Consider the following 23138-nt stretch of genomic DNA (forward strand, 5'->3'; position numbering starts at 1 on the left):
TTAGTCACTACGATAAAGAACTTTTTGCTGCATGCCATGAAGGACCCCACAATTCTTCTCTATTATTTTCAGTACAAAAAATGAACAAGAAGCAAAGGATCTATCTTACACAAATAAAAATAAAATCAGAATAATCACAATTAATTCGAGAACCGGATTTTAAAAACTGAACATCCCTTGCTTTGTTTTTCTAAAAGGTTAGTAGTCTGGATTACATGTATGAACTATATCAAAAATTCTTACAAATAGGCAAAGTCCCTTTTCACTGTCCCTAATTATAGCAACTATTCAAATTCACCTGAAATAAGCTGCATAAGCTCTTCGGGAGAGGTTCTTGGTCCTATGATAACTTCTACGTGTGAGAGAAAGTAGGGTTATCCTTTCCACTGCAAGTATATCACTTCAGTGAAGAATTCATGGTATTTTACTAAAGGCACTCCCTCTCATTTTTCATTGCTTTCTCTATTTGTCTCCAAGTTGCCACCTCTCCCTCCCTCCCTCTCTCTCTCTCTCTCTCCTGCTCTTACTCTCTTTCAGTCTTGCTTTGTATGCATACATATACACACATACATACAAGCAGGGCTACAAGACTCAAAAGTCTGAGACAGTGTATTTTGCATAATTAGTGGAAAACACTTCACCTTATTAAAATGATGATGATCACCACGAACAGCTGTTCTACCTTTCCATTTTACACCCAGGCTATATAATACCTACAAATCACTCTCCATCATGTTTAATGACAAGTTATACCATCTATATTTTGTTGCAAAGAAAAAAAACTATGATGTAAAAATTCATCTTTGACAAATATGCAAAATAGTGCTTCTGTTTGATTTCACTTGATTTCAGAAAGAAGCTCACCTTGAAATTCATTTGTCTTCGAAGGGTGTTACATTTTCCAGAGCCCCAAAGATTTAGTGTCCATTAGATGGCTGTGGAATGCACTCCAAAGTAACAGGATGATGGAAGCAGGGCATCTAACAGTCATGGAGCTCCCCAGTGAAAACCCATTGGGCAAATGAGAAAGGACACTGGGTTGTAGCATGACTCCCAGGAGAAGAAGGAAAACCTGAAGGGAAGCCAGATCAGCCCAAGAAAATACAGAGCAAAAGCCAAGAACTCTGAGTAGGGCCAGGCACCAGGAAAAACACAGGATTGTCCTGCATTGAGTCCAAGCAGCCAAGAAAACTGAGATCTCAGAGATTCAATATCTATTAGCAGAAGGCCCTTTTGAGGCACATATGTGAATTTTCTTTTCTGTCCTGAATGGAGCTCAGTATGTGTGTGGCCAAGGAATTTTATGGCAATCAACAAGTCACATTTAACTGAAACAGAACGCTTTAAAATACTGAAGTCTATCAAACTGACATTAGGCGGATACATAAAACTTTTTCCCTTTAATATAACTTAATAGACATCTGAATTTCTAAACCTTTAAAAAACACTCTGATGCATTTTTATTAATCTCTAAGTTAACTTAAGTATAGAAAAATTTATATATATATTTATTATAAAGCAATATAAACACTGTTCTTTGACTTTTCAACATTCACTCCATATGCAAAATAGTCACTCATAAATAAGGAAATCAATGTTGGCTGTTCACAGGTACAGTAGTACAGACAGCTCTTTCATTTGCTTGACTTTCAATTAAAAAAACTGTAGCTGTCTTTCTGACAATGATCTTTAAGCATCCTAGGTCTTATACCTAATAAAAGTAGCAAGCAAGAGCTGATAAGTGAAAATTTGGACTCTTAAAAATCAGGAACTCAAAAGAAAACTGTCTATTATATAAATGCCTTAATTTGTGTTAGCCACCACTATGTTAAATAGCCTATTCATAATCAATTAGCTGTGTTAATAATTTACGTAAATAAATATAAATATTAAATTAATATCCAATAGAAATCATAAGTTAGTTAGCTTTTCTGATAATATTTTAAAAATCTGTTTCTATAAAATATAAAAGTAGAAAAGCTTAACATTAAAAAACACATTTCAGAGAGATGTATAAATTTAAAGTGAAACAATAAACAGAGAATTTGATACCATCGTACAGAGCGCACCTCCTTAGATAAAGTGGTCAATTTTCCCCAAATATGGATTACTCTCACCTTAAAATCTGTAAAATCAACGAACTAATAAAAAATCTTATAAAAATCATATAATACGGTTACATTGTGGAAACAAGCAAAAGTTACATATTTGACCATGATATAAATGAAAAAGAAAAAAAAGCAGAAGCATTAGTCGAAAAACTGTTAAAAAAGTAATAAATGTTCTTCTTTTATCTCCTGTCCTTAATGTTCTTTCCTTAGTAATAAAAAAAAGTTTAAATTCTTCATTGTGAGCTGAATAATGCTTGATAGCCAACTAAATTAAGGGGTCTTCAAAGTATAAGTCAAGGTTCACATATCATGGGTATGGCCTTTATCTGAGCATTTGACAATAAATATCAAATACAGAAAAAGTGAAATTAAAGACCAGTGTGAAAGAAAAAAAACCCCAACTTTTCTAAAAACACAAAATCTAACTGATCATACATAGTAAGGTCACAACAGAGAATATAATTAAATTGCTGATATAAATGATATCAGGATAAACATAACCTATAATTGTATAACAATTTTAATTTTTATAAACATACATGTTTTCACCTGAGGAAATCGAATACCTCTGAAAACAATTTTTAGAACTACTATTTATTGACCCCTAACATAACATGACAGCTTGTACTGAAGCAACTGAAAATATTATGTTTAGAAGTTTTACAGCTTAAAAAAAAGCACTGAAGTTTATGATTCCATCAATTAGCAGGATAATAACAAGTCAATAGCTTCGTCAAATTAAATCATTCTTCAGCATTTCCACTTAATAAAAAGAGACAATCAACAGACTGTTCAAAACCAACACTTCCCTACAGTTTCTCCACTCATCCTCCCTCTGACCATACAACGTCTCTTTTCAATTCAAACCATCCAACTGGAACTCGTCTTCTCGCCCCTCACAAACCTGAGTGGAATGAAGGGCATTAGAAGTAGGTAAACAACCAGTAACTGTCACTATGTTACTGAGTCATGTGGGGAGCAGGGCAACACCCAGAGAAAATGGCTCAGTTGTTCACACTGGTAAAGCCGACTTTGTTCCATTAACTTTCCAAGAACACTGGTGGAATATTTCATCTTTAATTCATTCAAATCCATTTAAAATTTACCTGACTGCAGTAATTTGACTGGGTTATTTTTTGCTCTCACAAAGTGCCATTTTTATCGACACACCAAGGACAAATATAAATATGTTCAACTTGATATTCTGACTTACGTTCTGCAGATCAAACTACTATACATCTACAAAAAGAAGGCTCTGTAACCATTTACAGGGGCAGGAAGAAGAAAGCTGAAGGAAATCTGCAACACAGGATCACGGCACAGTCACATGCAAGGAATACATTAAGGCACTTGAGGTCCTTCAGTTAATTAATTATACTGGTGTTATCAGGACTTAGTATAAACTGAATCCTCTGATAACATAAGCCAACGTTTATTGGTTACATACAATGTCAAAAGGACAGCTTTGAGTTGTCCATGATTCATCTCTTTTCATCTTCAGAACAGCTCTATGATGTAGGCATTATTTCTACTCCACTTCACAAGTGAAGAAACTGAGGCTGAGCAGACAGGCTAAACGACTTACCCAAGGGACTCTTTTGCATAAAATTGCAACAAGTTTGTAGACTAGGCAGTCTTATTGTACAGCCACACTAGTGCCCCACATGAAAGTCAGGTATGGAAAATTCTACCATTCAGCTTTGAAAAGTTGCTCATCCTCACAAAAGCTCCAACACACAGAACAGAACTGGTTCCCACAACACCTCCTACTAACTTCTCCACTCACAATCTTTGCCTTTATTTATTGCAACTGTTTGCTTAACGTCAGTCTCCTTATCAGACTATAAGCCTGATGAGGACAAGAGTCAGACGTGTCTTGTTCATTATGAAATCTCCAGAAGCCAGAACTGTCTGTATATACAGCGTGTTCACTGAGTATTTCATGAAGGCATGCACATTTTACTGTTGCTTTAAAAATCTGTTCTCCCAAGTGCCATTCTGAAATTTCTGTTGGGAACTACAAAAATTGACAATTCATCAATAATAATAGCTAATATGTATTTAGTGCTTACTGTCTTAGGTCCACTCTAAGCACTTTATTTATATTCAATTACTTAATAGCTACACAACCTTTTTTACATAAGAGGAAAATGAAATTCAGGTAAGTCAAGCAGCCAGCTGCACATCAAAGTTAGTGAACCATACAGCCAGGATCCGAACGCAGGCATCCAACTCCAGAGGCTGAGCCTTCCGCTAAATGTACAGAGGTGCAATTTCCAAATTCTTAAATTCCCTGTCTGAGTAACTGCTTTGCGCCATAAAGCAGCTAGAGAATTGGAAAATACTGCTAACAAAAAAGATCTCCATTCCATAATCTTAACATATTTATTAAATAGTAGAGTGGTAGAGATAAACAGAAAAGAATAGCCCATACTTGCCTCTAAATTTTTTCCAAAAATTAAAAAAATACTTTAGAAACCTTAAGAAGATTATTCTGACTTTCAAGATGTGGGAATGGTGAATGAAGAATGAGGAAAAGAGTTGAATTTGTTTTGATTGAGGTAGTTGACTTCTAATGTTTTGTCATAAAGAGCAAACATTGTAGTTATAAGTATGAATTCCAATCTAACAAAATACACTTTTACAATGCTATTACACAGACTTTGTGATCAATATTTTTAGATGATTACCAGCAAAAGCTTTGATATTTACGGCCATCTTCAGAGCAGACTTTATGGATAAATTGTGATGGTTTCTTGGATTAAAGAAGTCCTATTTTTCCCAGCTAGTACCAACTAGTACCAAACAGCCCTCTATGAGACAAATCACCATGGCTTGGACAGCTTTCTGATGACAGATTATATCTCTTAAAATCTAAGCCAAGGAAAAAGAAAGTCTCCATGAATTTGGTACACAAAATTTGAACTTGGAGGTAACCACTTCTGAGAGATCTAATTATAATCTTAAGTGATTTCAAAAAGGACAATATTCTAATACCAGTCTTTAAAATCTGTATGTAATCTGAATCTAATCATGAGGATACAACCACACAAATTCAATTGTGAGACATTATAAAAGCCAAACGTTAATGTCAAGACAATAAGATGGCAGGTACTATTTACAATCAGAAGACGCCCAGAGAGACATGACAAGTAAATGCAGCACCTGATGCTTGACTCGATCCTGGATTTAAAGAGAAAAAAAAGCTTAAAACATCATTATTGGGACAATCAGAAAATGTGAATATGGATTATATCAAATATGGATTATAACATTACTGTATTAATGTTACTTTCTTGGTTGTGCTGATGTTACCGTGGCTATGGAGGAGAAAGTCCTAGTTCTTAACCCTGTTAGCCTGAAACTTGCTTTCTTTTCAAAAGGGAAAAAAATAAAAAGAAAAGCAGAGGGGCCAAAAGTTAGTAATTTGCAAAACGAGGTGAAAAGTATACAGATGTTTATTGCGTTACTCTTTCAACTTTTTTGTAGATTTAAAGTTACTGAAATAAAGAAAGGGAAACACTAAGAAGAGCTCTGTATCTCTAAATAATTGTGGCATTTTTTTTTTAGATGACCAGCATATTTTCAGTTGTAACAAATGTAGTCAAAAATCTTCCAGGCTTATGGCTTAGATTTGCCATCATGATCTATAAATGCCTAAATGCTATCATGAAGAACAGTTTTAAAATCATTATGCCTAAACCAAAACCATCAGTTTTGGCAATGCTTTAGTTTGCACATGGAAAAAAAAAAGCAGTACTTCTAAATGATACTCTTGTATTGATAAAAAGTGTGATAAATTGTAGATATCTTTTCTGATTCTACACTCTTTCTGCTGTTGCCACTCCCTCCCATTCCTTTTCTCACACTGATGTGTACTTTCCTGTTGCCAAATTATTCACATAGTAAGTACTCACCAAAGATTTTTAAATGAATAAGTCAAGATGGTAATGTTTCTGTGTCTACATCACTCTAAATTGTACATGTCCTACTAAGTCACATGAAAGCATAAAAACTATCTGCTAATTTATTTCATTTAGTTAATCTAGAATGATTTTTAAAGTTAAGTCAACCTAGAGGGCCCAATGAGATGCTGTATTGTTCAAAATCTGGAGAAACAAAACATTCACCAGAGTGGACAGTTAGTAACAGACAGCCTTAACGAGCTTCAAATGACAGTAACCCCTAATTGCTGTACTATACCAAACTCTAGGGTCTCAGCTTGATGGTCTTCAGGCACTCGAGCAGGTCCAAGACTGCTTCCTGAGGAACATTCTCGCTCTGTCTCACTGTACCCCTAAACTTAGGAGTCACTTTAAGGAAGGAGGTGGGAGTGCCCTCAATCTAGGCAAGAATACAACTCAGTCAAGAAGTGATTGTTCCTCATCTCTTAGCAACAGCCTGGATGTAACAACTGTTATTTAAAGGAGATAGTTTAAGGGACACGTTAGCCTTTTCTTAGATCTCTGCCAGTATCCTTTCACCAGGAAATCTACATACCTGGCAAACGTTAGTTTAGCTACTTATAGAAATGCCTTCCTTCACTAAGTTAGTTATCTTTCAACATTCTCTCTCTTATCTGGTCTCCACTGAAAACGGCAGTGTGAAGAATGCCTTACAAATCTTCTTCAGTGCTTCTATTAAAGACGATTTAAGGATTTATAAAATAGATTACCCCCACAGACATCAGGGCCCCCTAAAACAATCACAGTCACTGATAAAATGGTAAGCTTTAAAAAAAAAATCACAATATGATAACTATAACTCCATTATGATTGTCAAGTAATAGTTATCCTTAGACAAGATTTTAGAAATAATTCTCTTCCCTTATTTTATCTATCAATATGCACACTTACATAAACATATATGGTATGCTTTATACATGCATAATATATAACTGTATAAATGTATATATTATATAGAACAAATATATTTATTTGTATAATATGTAAAATATAAGTGATTCTATGACAGGAAGATTTTATTTTTATTTTTAATATTTTTAATCCTTTTAGGAAATACTTGAAATACTAATAAATCCTGTGCAAATCATTGGCTTCACCATTATTTACTAAGTATTTAATATATATGTATACAGTCCAATGTCATTTGCCATTTTATGTGAAATATTCTTGGAATTTTTTCTATATGATTAAAATCTTTTTGAAGAAATTAAATCCACTTCTTGAGCATACTAAGTTATATATGCTTTCTTATTTAAGCAGAAAACTGATCAAAATGGTGGGAAATAGTATAATCTCCATTCCACAGATGAAAAAATTAAGGCATGGAGAGTTCATGTAATTTGCAAAAATCAAATGGCTAATAAGTGGTGAAGAATAAATTTAAGCAGTCTAACTCCAAGGCCCATCAGTAACCTCTCCTTAGCAAGGTATCAAGAAATCAAAGAAAGCCCCAGAAACCTCAGCCATATCTACATGGAAAAAACACTTAAAAGATCAAGACTTAAAACAGATTCACAGAACAATTCAAACCTTATCTATATATACTTATTTAATAGTAAAATGGAGAAATCTGTGGAATTAAAATCACAAGGTTCATCTCTATTCCCAAATACCCTATTGTTCCCAGGAATCTGCAGATTTTTACCTGTCACATACCTAGTTAAGTTTTCTACTCAAAATTACTAACACTCCTGCCTGCTACCCAATAAAACAGGTATGTCATGGCTGCAAGTTAGATTGAAAGATTAATATCATATTAATTATATCACTATTTACTAATTCGTCAGAAAGTTTTCCATACAAAATCACCATGTAAGATGTGAACACTGACATACTTAAAATTTACTGTACTGTAAAGATGCTTCCTGCTCAATTAAGACAGCAAAAACTAATGAGGCAAAGTTCCTGAGAAAAGGCACTGCCTGTCCATACAGATATTATTTCGACAGGTAGTCCCTGCAAAGGACTTAAGAAAGAGATATTTGAGAAATTTTATACAGTCACACTTCTCACAATAAGGAGTGTCCATCTACAATGTGAATTGGAAATTGGTATCTCTCAAAAACAGTTTCAGGTAGCCTTTACCAAGAAACCCTTTGTATACTTATCCAGGTATCTGGATATCCACCACCTAGCACTTCATTCACCTTGTGCCATGAACGAACGAATTCATTCAGAGAAGAAAAGTTAGAAGTTTATATCGCAGTCATTGTATGTTATTGATTTATAGTGTCTGCACTTTTATAATAGTTATTCAGCAACAAAAGTAATTCCTGGCATAGCAGGTATATGCAATACATTTGTGGAATGAATAAAGAAATTTCTGACACTAAAATGAATAATAATTATAAAGTTCTGGAAGCACTTTATTATCAAGATCAGTACTACAGTTTGATGGTTAAGAGCGAGGTCTCTGCAAGCGGACTGTTTCGGCTGGTACTGCAGTTCTGCCACTTACTACCTGTCAGAAATGAGGCAATTCTCTCTGTTTCATTTTCTTCATTCACGAAATCAGGGTAACAAACAAGTTTTTTGTGAGTCTAAGTCCGGCACATATTAAGTACATACTGACTGTTAGTGCTGCCTTTATATCCACAGAGAAAGAGCTTGGATCTCAACTAGCGGGTCAGGTTTAGAAACTGTGTAGTATCAGCTGGGATGCAAAAGGAGAAGGTATTCCTACCCAACCACAAACTTCTTTAAACCCAGTGAAGAAATGACAGATATAATAGATTTCATAAAAGCAAATACAGTTGTACCTTCCAACATATAATCTCTAAAATAATCTAGACAATCCTTAGCAAACATCGTTTTTCCGCTGTAACTCCATGGAAGTTTTGAGAAACTGACAATATTCACTGGGTAAATGATATAAACATCTGTGCAAGTCAGTGTTACTATTAGGGCTTTTTTTAAAAGTGATAAAATTTCACCATCTTGTAGAAGAAAGCTAAAAAGGAAGACAGTTAATAAAAACCTAAGTTTTTCTGAGTCATTGCTACTCTACTGAGCTGTGAACTGCTAGAATCTAGACAAAGATAGAAGTTTTAATCTTCCTTCCTCCACAGAAAGGGATAACATAGCGCCATCTAACAGAAATATAATCTGAGCCACAAATACAAGCCACATAGATAATTTGAAATTTTCAAGGTGTCACATTAATAAAGTGAAAAGAACCAGGTGAAAATAGCAACATATTTTTTAAGCCAATATATCCAAATATTATCATTTCAACACATAATCGATATTCTAAAATCCTTCATAAGGTATTTTACACCCTTTCTTTCAAACTAAGTCTTCAAAATTCAGTCTGTATTTTATACTTACAGCAAATCTCAATTCAGATTAGCCTCATTCCAAGTACTCAATAGTGGCAAGTGGCCAGTGGCTACCATACTGGAAAGTACAGATATAGAAAGATTCTGAGAACATTTATTTACACTTTTTTTTTTTTAACTAAATCACGTACTTCTTCCCTACAAGCTAAGGTCTCAATGTACCCATGGTATTTCATACAATGTAGACAAATCAATAAGATAACACACACCAATAGCTTGATTTTCCTAATATTTATAATACAAAATATACTTCAGATAAGGAAAAAACTGAGGTCAGATAGGTCAAATTACTGAGTCAAAAATTCATTTTTTGCTTACAATGTCCTAAGTGACAAACTATATACTCTTACCACCTACTCTATAAATTTACAAATTTCTGGTATGTAATATTTGCCAATATTCCAGTATTGAGAGTTTCTCTCATACCTTTAAAGTAAATGAAATGGGTCAAATAATTAGATTTTGCTTATAATTTACTGTCTAGAGCATGATTTTCTCTTCCTGAACTAGTGATGAAACAGCCCTGGTCTGACTTAATACTATAAATTCAGAACAAATGGGAAAGCATTAAAATCAGAAGTGCTTCTGGACCATTAACTTCCATGCTGATTTGACACGCACCATAGTATTCAGGCAACAGACTCAGGCATACAACCTATTCCTAAAGCAAACAGTATTTTATCTCATAACCATCTGGGGTTCTCCTCCTAAGGGCCACTTGCATAGTGCTATCTGGTGTATTTTAATATACCAAGACCTACTTTAGTGAAACCCATTTTGCTAGGAAAAGACAACTGACATAGAAGAGATTATAGAGAGAACAAAATTTTGGCTGAGGCCCTTGTTTTCATTATTTAGCTGAAGAAAATCATCGGTTATATTCGCTTTCAAAACCCTATGGTTTTTCTAAGGTACCAATAAAAGTGATACCATTCATAACGTGGACAGTGGTCTCTTTCATATATCGCCTATAGTCGCAAACTTAAGTGCCAAGCAGATGGTTGAAATCTGTTTTGTATAAAATGTGCGCTTTTTTCCCCCAACTGTGTTCTTTGTATTCATATTCAGCCTAGGTTTGAGCCATCAAAACACTGGCACTATGTCGATCATTAGCAGCATTTTAGACAACTGGCAAATAAGGTATTCACTGTTCTCCACAAAATGTTCAGCTAATATTTCCCAGATGTATAATTAAGGCAAAAGATCATCTTCTTAAATTGGTATCAGCACTTTGGATGGCTTCTGGCTTTCAAAAGATTATATCAGTGGAAAACAATTTTATATCAAAAATAAGGGTTCTGTTTCTGGGGTGTTTTGTTTGCTTGCTATACAGCTGCCCATAAAAATAAATCTATAAATTTCCCCAAGCTTTACCTCCTGTCTAAGGACTGGGTAGCTGATGCAAAACAAGTCATACTACTTTTACTATGAAAATCTATGGTATACTGTATTTTCATAGATAAGTTTCTTCAAGCTATTTAATATTTTCTAATTTTCAAAATATTTGTACAAATAATACTTTAAAAAGCAATATAGAGTGTGACGTTTTTAATTTAACATAAAGTCACTCTTTTTTGTTGTCCAATAATTTGTTCTATAAAATGATTCATTTTTATGATCATACACAAATAAATGAATTTTAACTTGCATAGGTTGAAGCATAGGAGTATGTTAAATCAGCAAATTCATTACTTAAATACTTGTTACATGGGCATATGCAAACGTAACCTATGATGTATCAGATTTCCTACATCTACAATGGAAAAGAGATGTGTTTTAAGGATATTTCACTGTTAGCAGTAAGCAGTCAGAAGGAACTATAGCTATATTGCTGGTATGCAGGTACAAGTTACCTGGGATCAATAATCATAAGTGCATTTTAAACAATTGTAGTTGTATTAACTACAGATTTAAAAAATAAGTCAATAAATTTCTTACAGGTATTACTTCATATGCTACAATAATTTTCAAATATCAAACAAAATACATAATTTTTATTGAAGTTCTGACTATATTACATTTGTCAAAAATTAAACTTGTTTTCAAAGTTTGAATTCAGTGGTTTGTGTTCAGAGCTATCCAAATATTTTTATAAATTTTCATAAGTTTAAGACGCCTCATGAGCATCAGAGGATAAATAATTTTATACTCATTTTAAAGCCCATTTTATAGACGCATGGCTGAAACCCAAAGAATTTAAGTGACTTATACATCACAAAGTTTTAATTCTTGATTTAGAAACTGTAGGAACATATGCCAACTTCGTATATCACTAAATGCTGGATTATAAAATATATTAGCAGTAAGTTGCCCAACTGGGATGATTTCCAGATTTTCTTTCTTGTTTAACAGTAGGAAATATGCACAGTTCCCTCCCTCTAAATGTAATTCTGGTTCAATAATGTTCTTTTCTGCTTATTTTTTTTAATAATATTCATACCTGTAACCAGGATAAGTAGAGAATAATATCCATTCTTTATTCCTAAATTAAAAGTGGCAGGAATAGAATTAAAAAATTCAGCATCATGATTATTAAGCAAATAATTAATTTTAACATATATAGCCCATTCCTGTGTTATCTCAAACATACAAATCTATATTTAACATTCACAACTAATTTGTACAAGAACTTTCTGATACCATAGTCATATTTTCAAAGTACACATAATACGGAAGGTCCCTAGATATGTAGTCAAAGATTAAGCTAGTGATGGTATAACTGTACTTTTTTTTTAAACACTGTGTTAAAAATAAAAGCACGCAATCTGCCGAATGTAAGATATTAACAGTATGCGAAGCTTGCCCTCTCAGATCGCATAGCTTTTTAAGTGCATCTTACACTGCTCTACTCTTGCTTCACAGGGTTTAACATTTTTCTTGAAATTGCCAAATACCAATTAATGCATATTAGGTTGACTGGCCTGCTGCATTAGCTAATAGTTGCCCAATTTATTTTGAGAACTACTTAAAATCTTTCTTTGGACTACCTGTTTGTAATCTTAGCTGATCTTGCCACTTTCCAGGCCAATGTTTTATTTACTCATATAAAGAATCCTGTCCAGAGCCCCGGTGTTGTCCTAATGAAGTACTATCTAGTCTAGTCTTTTTTTTTTTTTCTTTTATCTCATCCTTACAAATAGACTTTCAGTTCTTTGACGTAAAATGCCACTCTCTGGCTTTTCATATTCCCCCACAATGCCTTGTTTAGTAACCTATATATAATTTATTTTCACAGTATTTGTGATAGTTGAAGATAGTGACCTGACGCACCTAAGAGTTTCAAACACATAGAACGTGAACTGTATCTTTTGAAACATTTAGCTTCAAAATAGTTCACAGTAGATTTGAGCACTTAATCCTGAGTAAGAATTATACACAGTACTTAGATTTAAAACTCCTAAAATATACTATGGGTCCTTGCTCTTGCACATCACCACTCAACTGACAAGTAAATTGAGAAGTGATTCCACATGTTAAAGGCTAGTGGTATGAAATATTCTGCCTCCAAGTAGATGCACAAATGCAAGAATTCTGACCACTAGGAAGCTAGGAGCTAGGAATCTTTCAAATTTAGTTCAAAGTGATGAAATTTTAGAGTTGAGAGATTTTAGAAATTATCCAGCCCATCTTCATATTTTACAGATGAATATGTTAAGACCCCAAATCTCTTCTCAGTCTGTGGGGAAGAACTAGAACTTGAGATCCGAACCCAGCTAGTAACACTTCCTGTTATGCTATACTTCCAAAAACAAGTCAGTGAAGACACTGACAAATGTAAATCTTTACTGAAAAAGAGGAAATTGTTCTATGCTTCAGGAGAAATACAAAACACACACACACACACATACACAACCTGTCTATTTTGTGTGTGTGCCTTAACCTTCTAACACTTAAATTTCTAACCTCAACCCGAAATCTCAAATAGCCCCAAATGTTACTCGAGCATACCTTGATTTAGTCAACTTCTTGAATGCAAATTTTCCACTAAATATGGACTACAATACCACCTTCAGATTTTTAAAGCTGGAATGTCATTATAGGTCCCTAAAACTCCGATCACAGGATTCTGTGCTGCACATGAGGAAGTGCAAATGGACCTTATTTCTAGTCTTATGAACTATTTCTTCAAGATTTTTCTCCCTAAAACTGCAGTTTCTTCAAGATTTGGAGTGATTTAATCAAAATCAATTTATTGAAAATTATATTACACTTAAGAGAAAAACCTTCTCCTGAATTTCAATTTTTCATACGCATATATGTGTGCAACTATTACACTTCTCAAAAGCAAATTCTTCACATAATTGCTAGTGACTCCCAATTATCTTTTAATTTACTTTTAAAAGTCTTTACATTCTGCTCCTTCACTTTTCTTCCTTAAATTGCTATCAGGAGCTTTTGGATATGCTTTTTTTCTCTGGAAGAATGCTTTTAAAGCATTAAATATTCCTAAACTGTTTATAGGTCAAATGAGATCCATTTTATTTTTCCGGTAATGCTATAAATTTTAGAAACAATTACACCACCATATTTATATCCCATAATCCTTAGGGCTCTAAAAACAATACATTTTCCTCTGTTTCCCAAATTCTAACTATGTTTAGCACTGGAGAGAAATAGAAGTTCTTGTCTCAGAAATAGCATTCATTGTTATCTTTGTTTTTCCATTCCAAGGTGCTCTGTTTGATTAATGGTACTTTGCATATTACGTAAGTTTTCTCCACGTCCTGATGATACTATGGGGGCGATGACTGTACGTTCAGCTATCACTTATTCAAGGTCAAAGTGGAATTAGTGAATGAATCAGAAATTGAAGTCTGACTACCAGTTCATTCCTTTTTCTATTAAAGAACAAGAATACTATACATTATTCTAACAAATCTGCAACAAAGACCTCTTGTAGTGCAGATAAAAAAGAGGTAATATTAACATTAATTTTATGACATCTCCCTGCAAAGTCTTCTCAAACGTATTATGAAATTCAATAGCAAATTTTTTAAATAGGGGGTTCAAACAAAAGGACATCAGAAAATGAGTTTTAAAAAAGGCTTTGGACTTTTGGCTCAGGGCAAATAACCCAAATGAAGAATTATAAGCAAACAAGTAATATCTTGACTCCAGAATTAGAATAAAAATGTTTTCAAACTTTGTAAAGCAACCTATACTAACTGTGAATGAAAAATTAATAGCATAAATAAAGCCTTACTTTTTCATCGTGTGCCCTCTTATGTGAAGGGATACTTTTTAACTTTCAGTGTTGGTGTTTCTTTTTCATTAGGATGCTCTTTTACTAGATGAAAATTGCTTAACATGACAAATCAACAGATCACATGTGGAAGGGCCACAAACCAATTCTCAAACAGCCTAAGCCTTGGTATCGTCATCCTAATTAATATAAAAACAGAAAACAAAACCAAAATCTGTACTAAAGTAAATCATTTACCACATTTAAAGTAAATTTTGATTAAAAATATGCCAAGAAAACAGGATTCAGGCCTGTGTCTTCTTTTACTACTAGATTAAATAATTGTCAACAAGCAAAGCTGGTTAACTCTTTCCTTTCTTTTCTCAATAATGCTCCCGAAGCCCTAAAGGAGAAGACACATTCTTTATGAAATTGCTGCTCAGTGTCCCAACTGATCTAACTCTCTTAAACTGCCAATATAAAAACCTTATAAGGTTTTGAGGGTGCCTTTTTTTGGCCCTATGCAGTGAATTTCATTTCTTCATATTACATCTCCTCTCAATGTATCTGATTCTTAGGCTTTAATGTGACAGAAATGGTTGGGATAAGAGGGGAGGCTCATGTGCATAGGACATGATAAAACCCTATGCATCTCCACAATGAGAAGTATTAACAATGAAGCTACTAATACATTTTTAAGAAAGATCATATCTTCTGTTTTTTAACATTTTCTTTTCTAAAGAACACATTCTTTCAAAGATGTGAAGAGCAGAAATAGAAACACTGTTACATATGAAAGTTTCAAAGGATTTGCTGCCAGCAGCTTTTCTTTATAGTGTTCCTCTTACCTACAGTATGTGTTGGCACTGGCAGGTAGCCCCAATTCGTTAGTAGCCAAATTATTTTTGTCCCTGAAGTAGGAGAAATCTCCATAGCACATGAATGAGACATGGTTTACTAGTTTACACACATCTTTATAACTCCAAGAAACCAAAACTCATTCACAAATGCTTTCATTTCAGAGAAGGGAAAGGCTACAGCATACCAGAACTGCCTATTTCGAATTCCTAGTCCCCTTTCTCCACGAGAAAATGAAGAGAAAAAAAGCGTTTTAATTTCAATAAAGAACTTCGGTCCTTAATGCAAGAAAAATAAACAGCTTTCTGTTCGCCACACTCCACATTCCATCTAAGTCAAAATATTCCAGTACGAGGCATTAAGAAAAAAATGCCATTTAGTAATAAACCTAAATGTCTCCAGATAAAAATTCATAACGGCACAAGAGGTTTAGATAACATGGTTCACGATAGTTAGCGTCCTCACATTGCATGATCACCAGCTACAGTTAGATCCTGCTGTACCACCTTCACAAAGATAAAGAGAAAAATAGGAAGCAGATATAAGCAGAACTTAGAAATAAGCATATAACATAAGTGATGATTCAGCCAGAGCAAGTATCTCTGAATTCTAAGGCAAGACAAAAGTCGGTGTATTAACACTAAAGAGCCAAGAGACTGAAATGTCACTTCGATAAAAAGAAAGAGATTTGAAATACAACGAGCTGAGTTCAGATTTGAATTGATTTCAGCTTCAACACTGATTTCAAATGTCTATGAACAACCACAAGCTTTTGTTTTTAATTTTCCTTCTGTCATATTTTATGGGTAAAAAGTCCTTAACCTGCCTTGTAATAGATTAATTACTTTCAGGCTGGGTGACAAAAGGGCATAATGACTGGAAAATGATACAAAAGAAACAGAAAAAGCAGGTTAATAGGTTTATCACCAAACCTGGGTAATTCTCATGAAGTACAGATTAAGGTTCAGTGGTTCCAAACTGGCAGCATTCAAGTTGGGTTCATATTTGGGTTTTTTGTTTTGTTTGTTTTTTTAAACCACCTGTCCTAAAACGACATTGTTTATGCTAATTATCTTTGTTTATGCCACAATTCTGTTTGTTTACTACATTCTTTTAAAATACCATATCCCTATAAACAGTTCTCACCAGAATTCTTCTAAATCTTGTTTCGGTCTGGTCCTTCTCGGCAGCCCACTGAGCAGAATGCAGCTCTACAGTGAAGGCGCAAGAGCTGGGAACAACTTTGAGCCTCTGCCTCCTCAGGCTGGCAAAGGCAGGGAGTACTGCTGAGGTTTCCTCTCAGGCTCCAAGGGAAAGGGATACTGAACGTGGAGCATGCAACACCCCCCATTGGACAAGCAGAACCATACGCCACAGTATCTCCAGAGATGTATGAACTCTCAACTAGTAAGTGAAGAGGAGAACAGATAATGCTAAGGAGACAGGAGTGCAGCTTCCAAACTGCAGGAGAAAACAGAGAAGTCAGAAGGGATGAAAAGGTCTCCTGAACCATTACCAGTTTCTGATTAAAATGAAGGAATATGAGGCATTCTCTTACAGAATGCCCAGATAAATGTTGTTCCTTCAGTGAACATAGTCTTCACATTTTTTCCTTCTCTAGCAATATTACTTAATCCTGTTCACCTATATGACATTCACGTCTTACATTTAATATAAATGATGATGCTCTCAATCAATGAAAAGAAAAAGAAAAAAAAAAGGACAGCATGAATGAAGCAAGAAAGACCTGGCTACGTTTTAGTCTATTTCTTGTTGAACAAAATTTTTCCATTAAAAGGAAGATGTTTCACGTTTTGGTTAAATCTTTGAACATCTTTCCATCTGACTGCCATCATTAGAGTCAGAGACCTCACATATTAAGCTACATGTAAGCCAGAAGAAGGGAAGCATCAAGCTTGGTTTATTTCCCATGCTGTTAGTTAACCTCACTGAAACTATACATGAGTAACAAATTATGGAAGAAAACAAAAAAATCCATCAATTTTATTTATTTAACTAGTCTATAGAAAGGGAGGTATTCAACATACATAATACACATCTGCATTATACATATACTCATTAGTGGCTGAAGAATTGATAGTGAAAAGAACAGACAATAAAAATCAGACTTTATCCACGAATGTAATTTTGTTTTTTAAAATGCATTATGAATGTAATCCATTTGAAATAGCTTCCAACTCTATGGAGGAGTAATGTGCTAAAGTATCAGAACAGGCCTTATTACCTGCCTCCCAGGTACGATGCATATTCAGACTTTAGTTAAAAGCTCCCTAAGCACAGGTAAACACTTTATTGTATGCTTACTATATTTGAGAAACATAAGGTGAGAGCCCACCAACGCGTGAAGTGATTATAACACCCGCACATTTCTCCATCAACCTATCAACCTACTGAACACTGAGCTACCTGACTTCTAACCCTTAATTGTTCCTGGTAATCAGCCGGGTCACCCGCTAAGTCTACAGGACAGTACTCCAGCGGGAGCGGGAGAGAAGTATAGTTTGCCCACTGCTTCAGGCAAGCTGCGCTCCAAACTAATCCCTTAGCTCAGTTAACTTACCAATTATTGGGGTGGTAATTAAAATCTATAATCAGGCACCTTTTCCTCTACAAAGTAATAATAAATAAAAAATAAACTTAAAAAATGAACAAAGGCAGTATCAGAACATCCCCAAAACAGTATCAAACTTACAGGTTTACAGTTACCATAAGGTGACAGAATGTGAACAGATAACCTCCCTTTGATTGACACCTAGAGGTGACCTGCTAACTGGAAGTATTTATCACTCATGAGCACAATGGTTAAAAAAAAAAAAAAGTTTTTAATTAAGCTAAATCAATCTGTCCAGGGAATAAATATTTTATTACTATGGCCAAACTTTAGGTAACTAAAGTACTGCTAATGTCAGAAATATTCTTGCAGCCCACTAATAGCAATTTTTCATGGTAATTTTACAAAATAGTTTTTCACAGTACCTGATATATATTTCTTTCTTCAGAAAAACTTAAAAGTTTCTTACTGTGAAAAAAGCATTTCTTTAGTCAATACGACCATAAGTAAATTTGATGGGCATATAAAGTAAATAAAAAGTTAAATTTTTACTGCAGAAGGTTTTACTCTTGTAATCTCTTCAACATGTAGAAAAGAGGCAGTGTGTTGTCTGCACCCGTTTTGAGAGAAGCAATCAAATAGGTACTATTATAAGCTGCATTTGCTTCATCCCACTACCTTCACGTCCAACTTTTTTTCTTTCTAGACTTTATCAGACTGTCTTCTCAAGTAATCATCTTACACTTGCTTTTTAATGATGTCTCTAAGATAAAGCAATCAGAAAGTGTAACAAGTAGCTTAGTCATAAAACTATAATGCTACAATTAAATAGGATAAATATAAACAGAAGAAAAGAAATAGAACACATACTATTATTGATAGTAACAAAAACTGCTTTTTTTCCATTCATCAGAAATAAACTGATATTGACAATTAAGACCAATATTTTAAATATTTTCATTCTAGGAACATAAAAAAATGGTATTCTGAAAGGAAAAATCTTGTCATAATTTTTTATTATTTATTTTCAGGTAAATATATAAATCGACCATCTTCATTGTAAAAATTCTAGAAGAGTTCAAGTGTTCATTCTAATGACACTTTACTAACACTTAGACCATGTTGCCAGTTATGTTCTCTCTAAATAATATGATGCACAAGACTCTGCTTACAAATAATTCCTTACAACATACTTTGTCTATTCACCTCCCACCTGAGAACTGTGTTTTCATTAATCATAATCAACTATGTTAGGAATGCTTGAAAATAAAAATAATATATTTCAACCTGCTTGCTTTTTAGAATCACTGTTCAATTTTCTTTACCTCCTAAATATTTTTTGGCAGACAATGAAATTGTTGCTACTTCTGAATTACTAAACAACTGTTTATCAGTCTGACAGTATTGACCATGTTCATTTCTAGGGCTGGTAATACAGACATGACAAATCTATATCCAAACTGTGATCCTGATATTTAAGTTTTGAATATGCCTTAAAGTTCCAACTAGTCTACAGGTTGGAAAGAATAATAGAAGATAGACAAGACTCTACCGAGGAAACTAGAAAAAAAATCACATAAACTTCAGAAACACATAAACCCCAAGCAACTTATTAATATCCCCTAAAGCAATGTTCTCCAATTCATAAAGAAATTTAGAAGTCTTCTTTTCAGATTTCTGACTAAGTTTGAGTGAATAACTCATCTATAGCAGGTGAGCAAATAGAATAAAAATTAACACTCAATAGAAATGAACTACTTATTCAATGAAAGTTGCAGATAGCTGAAAAGACAAAAAAAAAAAAAAGCCGACTATATGTGACACTGTAATTACTGCATATATACCTCCTTTGGAGAATATACATATTAAATATTGAGTCTGCATGATATATACTGTATGAGAGTACAGATACAGTCACCCGTACAAATTCAATGTAAACAAATAGTAATGATTTACTGAGATTTTTGTATGTCCCCACTACAACCACAGGGGAAATTATTAAGAAATTTTATATTGTAGGACATTTTTCAAAATTGTTTTAGCTACTAATATTTCCAAGTATGCTGTCTGTACTAACAACTCTATTGATTATCACTTGCTTATTTAATTAGCCAGTTAGAAAAGCATGCCTCTGGGTGACAAAAAATGAAATTCTCACCAGGAGGAAAAAAAATATTAAGAAATTTGAGCATCAGAATAGGAAAGGGAAAAGTTTAGTTTAAAAAGAGATAATTGAAAAAAATACAAATAAAGTTCACAGCAGGAAAGCTTGCCTATATAAAGAAATAGGCTACAGCCTGTTAATATGTAACTACCTTTTTATAAGAATAGTCGGTTAACAGGCTTACAAATCAGACTCAGAGTTTTATTTTCAAAAAGTATAGAGTTGAAGAATACTATCATTTAAGTGCTGCTCTGTACATACTGAAAACTTCCTGTGGTATTAAGCAATAGCACGTTCCAATATAAATAACTTCAATATCTACATAAGAGACATGCTATGTTTGCAAACAAAAGCTAAGTATTTTAAAGAGTTAATATATAGAACTTTGAAAAAATTATTCAAAACTGTCAAGAAAGCTCAACCATTCACTGGAATTATCTAGTGAGGATGCACCTTAAATTAAAAAAAAAAAAAGAAGAGGAGGAAATGAAAGAAAGAAGACAGCACTGAAGTATACATGTTGGCTATTTTACTTTCTTCCCTGATCTGATATTGGCTTCTCCAATATCTGACCACATTCAAGCATTATTTTATTCTCAATACCCTTCTCTTCCACTGCTTCACTTCTAGAATGTTTTAATCTTTGTCCTTTCTTTTTTCGTCTTTTCATATCAAATTCAGTCTTTTGAGCGATGAACAGCTTGACTTAGCATATTTTTAACCAGCTGGTCTAGCACCTAGCTTGCATTGCATAGTCAGATACAACAAATGTTTATACAGAAGGTAGCTTTCATGAAAATGAAAAAAAAAAAAAGCCTGGGTATCATGCATCCTGGCTTTTTTTAGCTTTTTTTTTTTCTAATTCACCATACAGAATACAAAGTTTGAATTCTTTTTAATGGCAAACAAAATTCTATTTATAGTTCCAAAAAATGAACTTATGCTGGGATAAGAACTCAAATTTAAAAATTGCAATGTGTACTTACAGGAGCACGAAGAAGGCTAGAATTCTTTCAAAGCCCTGCTTTACTTGCAACAACATCAAATGGAAGGATATTGCACATATTTCTCTAATAGGAACTACTTAATTACAAATACACTTATTCCCATCATAGCAAAAGGAAAAATATAGTAAATCAAAATTCAGCTTAAGACAGCATAAAAAGTGGCCACTAAAACTTAAAAAGAGATCATCCCCATTTCCCTTTTTTTGACATTTCAAGAGTAATCTACTAACAGACTACTGTGATATTAAATTTTCTTTAAAAAAAAATCCGCTCTCTTATATCAACAAAAGGTCATGTGCTTTACTGAGCAGCTTCCAAAGTTTTACAGAAGGATCAAATAAGAACTTATAGCCTCCGTTTTAACCACCACTAAAAACCTTCTGTCACCCCAGAAATTACGAGACAGAGATGTTGAAAACGGTAACACTCTGCACACAAAAGCGTTTTAAAAGGTGCAGAAGGGGAGAAAAATATCAATGAAGGAAGAAAGTAAGAGAGCGAATGAGAAAGAGAAAAGCAGCGAGTGGGAGAGAGAGATGCTTAATGTTCATTTAATTTCCTGTTATAGGACGCAACCTACAAACATTAGCAGAAATCTCGGAGACTTTGCAAATCATTTCCATTTGGTCTGGGCAATCACAACAAAAATCAGCTAACAAGATTGCAGAAGCACTAGCTAAAAGCTTCTCTAACAAACACGTTTTAAGGGAGCATCTTTCAACTGAGCCAGAGACTACTGTAAAATGGGAGAGTTGTACTTCAATATATTAGGGGGGAAAAACTGTACTCACCTTTCAAACTCCTGAGGTAAATCAGGGTCAGTAAGCATGCTGGAAAAGCACAATTTCCCTTTGTCACAGCAGCCACCTATGATCGTCTCCAACTGAACCTGTCAAGTGAGTCCAAACCTTCTAAACCAATTGATTCTCTCTCTCTCCCTCTCTCTCTCTCTCTTTCTCTCTCTCTCTCTCTCTGTCTCTCTCTCTCTCTCTCTCTCTCTCTCTCAATCTCTCTCTCCCCCCTCTCCCCCTCTCCCCCTCCCTCTCCTAGGACTCCTTGACCAGTCTCTTAAAGGGGTAGCGCACTTCCAGCAGCGGGGTCTGGCCGCTCCCCCCTCCGCCAGCCCAGCCGCGCTTGGGCTGCAAGGCACTAGACAACCTCAGGGTGCCTGTCCTTTCCTTTTAATTCTCCCTTCTAGACATCACCGAATGTGAGAAGTCAACTCATTTGACGCATCTCCCATACTCTCTCTCCTCTAAATAATAAAAGTCACACACATGCACATGCATGCACACACACTCACACACAATATGATTTTTTAAATGCATTTGCTACTGATTAAAAGAGAAATCTGTACACTGACAGAACCCCGATTAAACTGCATGTATTAACTAATTAGGCAAAAAGATTTAATGTTAGTAATAGCATTTTCACACAAAGAATTGTTATGCCTTCTCACCCTCTTCTAGGCTCTCTCCCTCCGTGCGCACACGGAAACACACGCACACACACACACACACACACTCACACGCAACAATCAGGCATTGTTCTGAGGGAAGAAAAGCAACTTTGACAGATTGAAATATAGCAGAGGCCCCTTCAAGGAAACCTGTAAACAACTTGTCACTCACTCTGTCGGTCTCACTGTTAGCTCGTGCTTTCCACAAAGTGGTGCGAACGTCCTGGCAACCCAACCAAAGTTTCCTCGGCTCCAAACTCCATAAAACCCGATGTGCGATGTGGAAGGGAATAGGTATCCACATGCCAAAATAACGCACACTCGAGGGAACAAAACCACAAGCCAAACCAAAAAATGAAAACAAAAAGAGGGCACTAACAAACTGTCCTGTTTGGGATTGCGGGGGAGGTCGGGGCGGGAGGCGCTCCCCTGGCTGGGGATCTCTTTAATTTCCTCTGCCCAGGCAGCCACAGATAACAAGG

General features: G+C 34.5%; 1 protein-coding gene across 14 annotated transcripts in view; it reads right to left on the reverse strand.

Moving 5' to 3' along the window:
* SOX5 (SRY-box transcription factor 5) overlaps positions 1-23138 on the reverse strand; it is a 903293-nt gene that overhangs the window by 341277 nt on the left and 538878 nt on the right. For 2 of the 14 annotated variants that reach the window (XM_074357833.1, XM_074357823.1), the window contains exon 1: positions 21989-22209. The exons of 9 other annotated variants lie outside the window; for them this stretch is intronic. In XM_074357833.1, the coding sequence (XP_074213934.1) occupies positions 21989-22026 (38 nt within the window). In that variant the 5' untranslated portion in view covers positions 22027-22209. Of the gene's footprint in view, positions 1-21988; positions 22214-23138 lie in introns of those variants that run through there. 3 more of the 14 variants (XM_074357835.1, XM_074357822.1, XM_074357834.1) reach the window with 3 other exon arrangements.

This window comes from Camelus bactrianus, chromosome 34, assembly GCF_048773025.1.
Source record: "Camelus bactrianus isolate YW-2024 breed Bactrian camel chromosome 34, ASM4877302v1, whole genome shotgun sequence".
Lineage (NCBI taxonomy): Eukaryota > Metazoa > Chordata > Mammalia > Artiodactyla > Camelidae > Camelus > Camelus bactrianus.